Genomic DNA, 10,201 nt, shown 5'->3' with positions numbered 1-10,201 from the left:
GTCAGGTGCCGCTACTACTCCAGCCTCCGCTTGCCGCTCATGTATGCACACCCCTACAGCCAGATCACCGTGGAAACCGAGTTCGACAACCCCATCTATGAGACTGGGGTGAGTGGCATTGCATCCTCTCTCAGGGCATGGGAAGGGCAGGGATTCCATCTCACCCACCCCCCCATGCCCCCGCCATGCTGGCTGCTGGAGAAGGAGCCAGCGGTGACCCTAGCTCTATGCCACAAGCCATGCCAGGCACTGGTGCTCAAACCTGTAATCCTAGCGACTCAACTCCAGTTAACCAGCCATTTTCTTACAAGCAGGTTGGGGCGGAGCGGAATTGCTGTGCAGCACGCAGGGCCCCGGGCAGGGACGCGGGGAGCGGGGATGCTGGGCCGCCATGCAGAGCTGGACAGGTTGCCGTCTCTCCCTACAGGAAACCAGGGAGTACGAGGTTTCTATCTAACGGGGGCTGTGCCCGAGCCGGACGCCCACCCGTGACAGCCCTCTGGAGACACCCACCCCGGACCTGTGCCACCAGATCAACACCCAGAGCGTCTGCCGCCTTTGCTTTAGACTCTTGCGAAGAGCCGCCATTTTCTTCACTGTATTTATTCTATTTAACACTGAAATGGGGCTGTCGTCGGGAGACGGTCAGGAGACAGACGACAGACTTACACGAAAAACAGCAGCTGTGAAACACCGACCACCAACCGGCAGAGGGCGGCCGGCGGGAGCGCGCACCGCTGCAGCCTCTCAGCCCGTCCCTGACTCCGTGCAAACCTCCGGCCGCCCCAGGCTCCCGCAGACGCTTCGCTGGGTTGGAATGCAGCCAGGGCTTGGTTTTGCTCCGGAATAAACGCTGTGCCCTCCTCTCCAATGTTACCAGCTTCTAGCGGGCCTCGCCCCCCCTCCCCCCCGCCCCTGCCCTGCACCATGGCCCCCATGACACACCAGCATGGCCCCAGCCCGCCCGGCCTCTGCACGGCTGCAAGGTGGAGATGGTGGGAGGAAGGGGAAAGAGCTGGGAATATGGGGCCTTTCTGTGCGCGTGCGTGCCAGTCTTGGGGCCTGAACTCAGGGCTGGGCACTGTCCCCTGAGCTCTTTTGCTGAAGGTTAGTGCTTTACGACTTGAGCTGCAGCACCACTTCCAACTTGGAGTAGGTCATTGGAGATAAGTCTCACAGATTTTCCTGCCCGGGCTGGCTTTGAACTACGATCCTCAGATCTGAGCCTCCTGAGTAACTGAGATGACAGGTGTGTGCCACCGAGGCGGCAGCGGAGGAAGATGTGGGAGGGCGCAGGGTTTAAAATGTTCTTTGTGGCCCTCCGAAGATGAGCCTGCAGAGAAGGCCAGCAGCCGGCCCTGCCCCAGGCCAGGACAGCGGATCTGTGCACAGGAGGGCGTCCAGCGTTGGGAGGGGGGGGGATGGCAGGCTCTGAACCCCAGGCTCTGTTTCCTTGCCTGGGGTGTGTGACTTTTGAACCCGGGGGGATTTCCTGCTCTCTGGGGCCTGGGACATGGACGTGGATTTCCATGGGGAAATCACAGCGAAGCTCACTACAGACTGCACCACCCGTGGGGTGGGAAGGCCAGGTGGACACGGAGGTCACCGACCCCACTGAACCCCATCACCTCCTGGTATTTTGTGGGGACCCTTTTCTAAGCCCAGGTACCAAGAAAAGGCACCAGGAGACGGGGTATGGCAGGCGTAAGGGCGGTGCTGGGTAGGGTGGCTTGGATGGCCCCCAGCCATGCCCCCCCATGGACAGCACGGGCCCACGGGCTCGCTGGCACCCAGCGCCCTCTCCACGCCCTCCCGTGCTTCTAGGATTGCGTTCCACGTGCCATCAGACAAGCACAGGACCTCGCTGCCACCTTCAGTGAGGGGCCGGGGGAGTCTGTTTTGGCACTGGCTGTGGAAACTTCTAGAAGAAGATCGCAGGACATGCCCCAGCTCCAGAGGAGCTGACCCGAACTCGTCCACTGTGGCCTGGAAGATGAGCGCCGGGGTGCGGGCCGCAGCCAGCCCCGCCCGTGGGGAAAGGACCGGGACCGGGTCCGGGGCAGCCTGCCTTCACAAAGGAGAAGCCCTCCACGCGTGGGGCGCGGGGAGGGGCGCCAGGTGGGGGAGAGCACCCCGCTTGCTGTAAGGCCTGGCAGGACACCGAATCGCACTCTCACGCCTGGGCCACCGCCCGGCCCAGCCCTTCTTGGCTATGATGGATGGAAAGGGGTTGCTTTGTGGTTTGTCTTTCGGGATCCCCCCACTCTCCTGTGGGGGGTCCGCGGTTTCTCTTGGCCCCGAGATGTACAGGGTGATTGCAAAGACACGTTGCTGTGTTGATTCTGCTTTTTGTCTTCTTTTCCTCTTTGAGATCTGCGAACGCGGCCTTGTGGTGTGGAAACACAGTCGCAGCGCCATAGACAGGGTCGGCGGCGCTCCCCGGGCAGGCGCCGGCCTCAGAGGCCATCGAGAGTCGCTGTCTTCCAACAGGAGAAGCCCGAGGCTGCCCAGGGCCTTCCCACGGCCTGGGCTCGGGGAGACCCCGCAGGACACGCATCCCCCGAGAGCGAGCCACGCCCGGCGGCCATACAGAGTCCACGCCGCCCGCCTCAGCTCCGAGCGCCGCAGCCTTTGGCTTTAAGTGTTTCTTTTCTCTTCTCCTTGCTGGAATCCCTCAGCAGACACCGGCTCCCCACAGCCCCGGTTCCTGGGCTCCCACCGCGGCCTTTGCACGCGGCCCTGCTCCCCGGACAGCGCCCCAGAGCTCGGGCGGGGCTCTGCGAACTCACCACCGCCCCGCCCCGAGGACACCCAGCCTTCAGGCTTGGGGTGGTGGGATCGAGGAGGGGGGACCGGCAGAGGACCGGGGGAGCTGCAGGTGGAGCCCAGGTTGGTCGCCATGGGTGGCCCAGCACCTCTAAAAGTGGGACTTCTCCCAGGACATTTTCATTTTTCAATCATTGAACAGAATTTAGAAGAAAAAAAACTCAACTTTCTAAGCTAGAGGAAGTCATTTCCACTTTGTGTACATTGATGCTAATAAAAGACGTGAAAATCAGGCGTGGACGGGTCCTTGCTACCCATCCCTGTGATGGGGGGAGGGGAGGCCTGCCCGTGGGGTGGGGTGAGGGCACCCCCTCTCCACGTGACTGTCAGACGGGAAGGTGGGGCATGTGGGCGGGGCGTTGAGTTTGAAAAAGGTTCCCCTCCCCCAAAGAAGTACAGCTAGATAATCATTTGGGGGGAAAATACATCCCCACGATGAGAAAACTTGCAGTTTTCTGGTGGTTTATTGGAGATCAGAGTCTCACGGACTCTCCTGCCCCGGCTGGCTTTGAACCGCAATCCTCAGATCTCAGCTTCCTGAGTAGCTAGGATGACAGGCGTGAGCCACCACTGCCCAGCTCCAGTCTGGTTTTAAAGAGAAGCTGATCTTCCTCAACTAAGGAAACATCCAGATGGCTGGATGTGGCGTGGCCGGGCTTTGGGGGCAGAGGCCACGGCTTGGCCACAGTAGCAGGTGACTTGAGCACGCCGGGCTCCCAATGCTGAGCGCAGGCAGACTGGGCTGGTGGGACCACAAGATTCACAGCTTAAATGCTTTACAGAGGGAGATTTTCTTTCCTACTGTCAGGTGAACCCCTGGGGTTCTGGGAAGGAGGTCCACCAGTGGGAGAAGGCCACAGCCCAGCCCTGAGGATCCATCAAGGTCTGCAAAGACATAATAAGGCACACCCAGGCGGGGGGAAGGGGAACGGGGGGAAGGGGGATGGGCAAGGCCAATCAATGGTGAGGATGCTGCACTAACCCCCCCCCCCCCGGCACTTAGGAGCTAAAAGGAGACTGTGTCTGCCTCAGACTCCCCTTGATCTGACACCAGGTCCATTCCACCATTCTTCCTGTTGCGCTGGAGTTTCTTTTGGGGGAAAGAGCGGTTGTCAGTACCAGGGTTTGAACTCAGGTCCTTGTACTTGCTGGGCTGTGCCTCTTCCACGTGAGCCACACCCCTGGCCCTTTTTACTTTAGGTTGTTTCTTTTTCTTTCTTTTTTTTTGGGGGGGGTCATGGGGCCGGAACTCTGGGCCTGGGTGCTGTCCCTCAGCTCTTCAGCTCAAGGCGAGCGCTCTACCACTTGAGCTACAGCGCCACTTCCGGTTTTCTGGTGATTTATTGGAGATAGGAGTCTCACGGTCTCTCCTGCCCGGGCTGGCTTTGAACCGCGATCCTCAGATCTCAGCCTCCTGAGTAGCTAGGATGACAGGCATGAGCCACCAGCTCCCGGCTAGGTTGTTTCTTAAATAAGGATTTCTCCTTTTTTGTCTGGGCCTACCTGGAACCTGGATCCTCCCACCCACGCCTCCCTTGTAGCTAAGATTACAGATGACATCACCATGCCTGGTTTATTTGCTGAGATAGGGTCTTGCTAATGTTTTACCTGGATGGACCTGAAACAGCCGCAGTTCTCTGTATCTCTGCCTCCTGAGTAACCGGGGCTATAAGTGTGAGCCACTGTGCCTGGCTCTGGGAGCCTGCTTTGACATTATCAGTTGGTCCCAGAGATACTGACTCTGGTCTGGTTGCTAAATTTGGGTCTTTGGTGACACAGATGTCACCTTGTGTGCCCCCATAAGCAAAGGATGGGTTTGCCAGAGGGTCCCCCCTGAAGCCAAGCATCCTTCCTGAATAGCTCTCTTCTTTGCCACCCCCCCTTCTGTGATTGAAGGAGTCATTTTGAGGGAGGGTAAGGCTGAAAGCAAAGGATGATACTCATACAGTGTTTGTCCCTGAATCCCTGGAGTTCCTGAACCCCTGCCTCAGTTGCCTCAACCTGCCTCACCTCACAGCTCCAACATACACATTTACCCGTCCTGAACTAACCCCCTACTACCCGGCGGGCAGCTCAGTAGCCCTGGGTTCAGTGCCCCGCGTCCTCCCTCCAGCTGGTCATGCTGTCGTGTGCGGGGCTGCTGCGGTGTCCGGTGGGCGGTGCGGGCATCTCTCACAGCAGGTGTTTTGAAATGTTGGTGGAAGAGATGCATGGCAGCTGACAGATGGGCCGAGGAGGGTGGGTGTCGCCAGCCAGCAGGGCCGCTTTCAGCCAGCAGGTGGCGCCCTGGGCACGGCTCTCAGGGCCTGGCCAAGGCCATTTCCTTCCTGAGTCTCTCCAGTCTCTCACCTCCTGGCCAGAGCAGGAGCCAGAGCCCTCCCTGCCAGAGCCCTCCGCTGCACACTCAGAGCCGGTGCTTCCGGGACTCCACCACCCCAGCTGCACTCACGGAAATAAAGACAAAGGACAAGCTGGGCACTGGCGGCTCACACCTTCAATCCTAGCTACTCTGGAGGCTGCAACCTGAGGATCGTGGTTCGAGGCCAGTCCCAGGCAGAAATTTCCAAGAGACTCTGATCGCCAATGAACTGGCAAGAAGCGGCCCTGGAGGTATAGTTTGAGTGGTAGAACACCAGCTATGAGTCAAACTAAATAAAAGCAGAACAGGTGCAAAGCTCTGCATTCGAGCCCAGGGAGCCACGCCAGGGTGCACTGTACCCACAGGAGAATGAGGCTGAAAGGGGTCTGTGGGTGACCTGCACTGGGTCCCGCAGGCCGGGCCGGGCTCAGGCCTCTCCACAGCCAATGCCAAAGGCAAGAGCAAGAGGCGTCACCTCTCCTTCCAGATCCTTCTCCCTGGCTGAATACTGGAGCAGCAGTGGGGGTTTGGAGGGGGAGGGGTTGATGCTGGGGGGAGGGGGGCTGGGGAAGAGCCGTGCTATTCTCCTTCTGAAGGTCAAGCTGACCGTGTCCGAGAAAGCTCCAGAAGGAGGTGATGTTGCCATCTGCTGACATTCGGGGGAGGGGGGCGGCCCGCCCCCCCAGCTCCCGGGCGCTGAAGCTGTCGCTGCCTCTTCAAAACACAGGCCGGTTTCCATGGAAACCCCAAGCCCTGGAGCTGCTGCAGATGCAGAGGCCCGGCCTCCCCTGCGGCCGCAGAGACCCCTTCCCCCGCCTTCACAGAGGGGCGCGGCCTGCAAAACGCACAGAGCAGACCCCGGGGCTGCGGGGTCCTCACGTCTGCCGTGATTGGGGTTCAGACCCCAAGGCAAGTTCCTGTTCTCAAACTCCCACGCACCACAAAGCCCTCACCCCACGGACCCCAGGCCCCCGCCTGTCAATCTGCCGCCTACTCTTGGGCTTAAAAAAAAAAAAAAGTATCTCGGTGCATGTGATTTTATATCTATTTTTTTTTATCTGCTCCGAGAGGCGGGAATGCGACTCGGGGAATAATCGCCTCTTCCAACGGCTGCCAGAAACGGAGCGAGCGCCTGGAGAGGAATTTTAAGTGACAGCTAAGGAGGACACTTAGGGAGAAAAAAAAGAAAAGAAGAGGAACTGCCAGGTGCCGTGGCTCAAGCCTGTAATCCATGCAACCCTGGGAAGCAGAGACCCGGGAATCCTGATCCAAGGCCAACCCTAGGCAGGAAAGTCTGTGGGACTCCATCTTGCTCCATGGCCCCGAGCAGCGGTGCACGCCTGCCATCCCTGCCACACTGGGAAACACACTGGGAGGAGGGGAGTCCAGGCTAGCCCAGGCACGCGTGGAGATCCTGCCTGGAAAGCAGCCGAGGCGTGAGGTGACTGGAGGTGTGACTCGCGTGGCAGAGCCGAAGGCTGACGTGCCGGCTTACCTAACCCCAGGCAGACGCCCTTCCCGAGGGGGTGCGGCCGGCTGTGGAAACCAAGCTGCCCGGGCTTAGCCGTGATGTGTGGGATGATCAGGGATGAGGTGCAGGCTGAGGCGACTAGAGAGCTCAGCATGGTGGCACACGCTTGTAATCCATGCATATGGCATCTTCTCCACCATCCTCTCTATCACCCGCGCGCGCGCGCGTGGTGTGGCCTCGCTGATGCGGCAAACTCCGTCACCCCACAGAGCCCGACCCAGAGTCGGGGGGAGGGGTGCTGCAGCGCTACCCCTTTCTGCCTTTGGTTATTTTTGAGATAAGAGGGGGGGTTCATTATTCCTGCCCAGGCCGGGCAGAACTGCCATCCTCCTATTTCCATTCCCCACGGGGAGGGGGGGGGCCGGGGGCGCTGGGCTGACAGGCAAGCCCCGTGGTTTGTTGATGTTGACATGGAGTCTCACCGGCCTTGAATTGTGATCCTCCTGATCTCTGCCTCCTGACTCACTGAGATTACAGATGTGAGTCCCACCCAGCTAAGCTCCCCCACCTCAGGGAGGGCTCGCTCAGGACAATTGTCTATTTGCTTAGTTTTAGCCCTGGGTTCTTTTTACACCCCACCCCATCCCAATTCAGGAGAATTAGCTTTAGCAGAGGAGTTATTGTGGGGAAAGAGCTGGAAGCCCCCGCACATGCTTAATAAGCCTCCCCACTTTCTCTGCCTGACCTGTGCCCTCCTCCCCTCCCCCCCAGGGCCACCTGCAGCCCCAAAGCCGAAACACTGACGAAGCTGCTCTTGCGCCCCCCAAACAGCCCAGGTGGTGTGGAAGACTCGCCGCGATTGCTTGCACTTTCCCCAGACCTGTTCCTGTCTCATACTCACGCCTGGCTGATCTTTCTGTCTCCGAGGGAGAAGCTGGGCTGGACGCGCTGCACCTGCCGCCACGTCCTCACGCCTTCACAGCTACCCGGCTTTGTCGTTTGTCTTCAGGACTGGAGTTTGAACGCGGGCACTCCTGCGGCTTGAACTTGCTAGACAGGTGCTCTGCCGCTTGAACCATGGCCACAGCCTTTTCTTCTGTATTGTGTGTGTATGTGTGTGTGTTAGTCCTGGGTTTGATCTCAGGGCCTAGGTGCTGTCCCTGAGCTACTTTTGCTCAAGGCGAGCAATCTACTGTCTGAACCACAGCGCCACTGCTGGTTTTTTGAGTAGCTTATTGGAGATAAGAATCTCACAGACTTTCCTGCCCAGGCTGGCTTCCAACTAGGATCCTCCAATCTCAGCCTCCCTCAGTAACTAGGATGACAGGCATGAGCCCCCCCAGGGCCTGGGGAGCATTCTCTTCTTGATAGATGGAACATTCCTGAAAAACCTTGGTCTTCAGACCCACCCTGACACCACCAACTGCCCTCAGAAAAGCACTTCATCAAGCTGGGCACCGGTGGCTCACACCTATAATCTTAGCTACTCAGGAGGCTGAGATCTGAGGATCACAGTTCAAAGCCAGCCTAGGCAGAAAAGTCGTGAAACTCTTATCTCCAATTAACCACCAGAAAACCAGAAGTGGCGCTATGGCTCAAGTGGTAGAGAGCTCAGATTGAGCTGAACACCCAGGCCCAGAGTTCAAGTCCCATGACTAACCAAAAGAAAGAAAGAAAGGAAGAAAGAAAAGCACTTTATCCTGGTTCAGTGACTTAAAAGACATTTTTTAAAAATAAATAGGAAAAAAGCAGTTCTTGCTGTGACCTAAGGATACAAAACACACTCAACGGACTTAAATTACCTGTCTGCACATGTGCATGCACAACCTGCACCTTTGTGCAGACATTTGACCGCACACAGATGCCCGCGGGTGCACACCATTGCACAAATACATGCACCCACACCCTTGCACACACAGCTTCATGCATGGTACACACTCTCAGAAGCACTTTCATAATTCCATAATAATCCTCTGCAGCAGGTTGGCATAATTCCTACTTTGCTGAGAATTCTTAATCATGAGGGAAGCCAAATTCTTTTTTTTCTTGCATATTTAAGATAAACTTTAAAAAAATCCTGCCAATATAGCTAGACTGGGGGCTGGGAAGAGGGCTCAGTGGTAGAGTGCACATGAGGCCCTGAGTTCAATTCCTCAGTACCACATACACAGAAAAGGCCAGAAGTAGAGCTGTGGCTCAAGTGGTAAAGTGCTAGTTTTGAGCAAAAGCAGCTCAGGGACAGTCTTGAGTTCAAGCTCCAGGACTGGCAAAGAAAAAGAAAAAGAGAAAGCTAGTTTACAACAACTAAGTTTCCTTTTTCTTTTCTTGTTGGTCTTTGACTGGTTAATTGGAGATAAGAGTCTCACGGGTACTTTCCTGCCTGGGCTGGCTTTGAACCATGATCCTCAAATCTCAGCCTCCGGAGCAGCTAGTATTACAGGTATGAGCCACTGGTGCCTCACAACTGTTTGACTTTAATTAAATGCTTTTTCTGGCCAGGTGTCGGTGGCTCACACCCATAATCCTTGCTTCTCAGGAGGCTGAGATTTGAGGATCACAATTCAAAGCCAGCCTGGGCATAAAAGTTTATGAGACCCCATCTTGAGCCATGGCTGAGCGTGGTGGCTGACACCTGTCATCCCAGAAGCAAAGGGAAACACACGGAGGAGCCAAGTCCAGGCCAGGCTGTGCATCAAGAGAGACTATCTGGAAAATACACAAAGTGGGCTGGTGGAGTGGCTCAAGAGGTAGAGTTTGTTTGCAGGGGGGGAGGGGTGTCAGCACTGGGGCTTGAACTCAGGTCTTTGCATTCTCCGTTGACCATTTTGCTCAAGCCTAGTGCTCTACTCCTTGAGCCACACCTCCACTTCTGTTTTTGGACGCTTGTTGGAGATCGGAGTCTCACAGACTTTCCTGCCTAGGCGGGCTTCAAACTGTGATCGTCAGATCTCAGCCTCCCGAATGGCTAGGATTACAGGTGTGACCCACCGGCACCGTTGTCTGTGTGTGTGTGTGTGTGTGTGTGTGTGTAAGACTGCAGCTCCCTAAGTAGCTCACAGTCTGGGCCTCCACTTCCCCAGGGCAGGGATTACAGGCGTGCGCCACCACGCCCAGCCCAAAGGTTGGTCCCAGGGCCTCGGGGCGCATTCGTGCTCCCAGACTTTCCAGGTGGCTCTGAGGGTGACGGCGGCAGCTGCTTCACCGCACAGTCTCTGTGGATTGCGGTGACCTTGAGAGAGGCCGGCTGTCCCTCCAGGCCCCGCGTCTCCGTGGGCGGAGGGGGGAGCCGGGAGGCCCCGGGCGCGGGAGGCGGGGAGGATGGGGGCCTCCCCCCGCACCGCAGGGCCCCGCGGGAGTCCCGGGTCCCCCGGTCTCGGGTCCCCCCCCCCAGCCAACGACAGAACGCAGCGCGATCGCGCGCGGGGCGAGTCCAGTGGGCTCGGCAGCCTCGGTACCGAGCAAATCAGCCCCGACGGCGCGGCCCGGCCGGACGCGGGCGCCCAGGCCCAAGCCGGTCCCTACCGACGGCCCGTGCGCCCTCGGGG

The 10,201-nt window shown here is 58.0% G+C and overlaps 2 protein-coding genes across 2 annotated transcripts in view; both read left to right on the top strand.

The window, feature by feature from the left end:
• The window catches only part of Sez6l (seizure related 6 homolog (mouse)-like), a 34,943-nt gene extending 34,486 nt beyond the window's left edge, over positions 1-457 (top strand). Inside the window, exons 16-17 of the mRNA XM_013014278.1 lie at positions 6-108; positions 428-457. Of these exons, the coding sequence (XP_012869732.1) occupies positions 6-108; positions 428-457 (133 nt within the window). The remainder of the gene's footprint in view (positions 1-5; positions 109-427) is intronic.
• Positions 458-1,747: 1,290 nt separating this feature from the next.
• Asphd2 (aspartate beta-hydroxylase domain containing 2) overlaps positions 1,748-10,201 on the top strand; it is a 20,280-nt gene continuing 11,826 nt past the window's right edge. The window contains exon 1 of the mRNA XM_013014276.1: positions 1,748-2,030. Within this exon, the coding sequence (XP_012869730.1) occupies positions 1,748-2,030 (283 nt within the window). The remainder of the gene's footprint in view (positions 2,031-10,201) is intronic.

This window comes from Dipodomys ordii, unplaced genomic scaffold (assembly GCF_000151885.1).
Source record: "Dipodomys ordii isolate 6190 unplaced genomic scaffold, Dord_2.0 Scaffold23, whole genome shotgun sequence".
NCBI lineage: Eukaryota > Metazoa > Chordata > Mammalia > Rodentia > Heteromyidae > Dipodomys > Dipodomys ordii.
The sequence above is the reverse complement of the archived record's forward strand: the minus strand, read 5'-3'. Positions and strand labels throughout refer to the sequence as shown.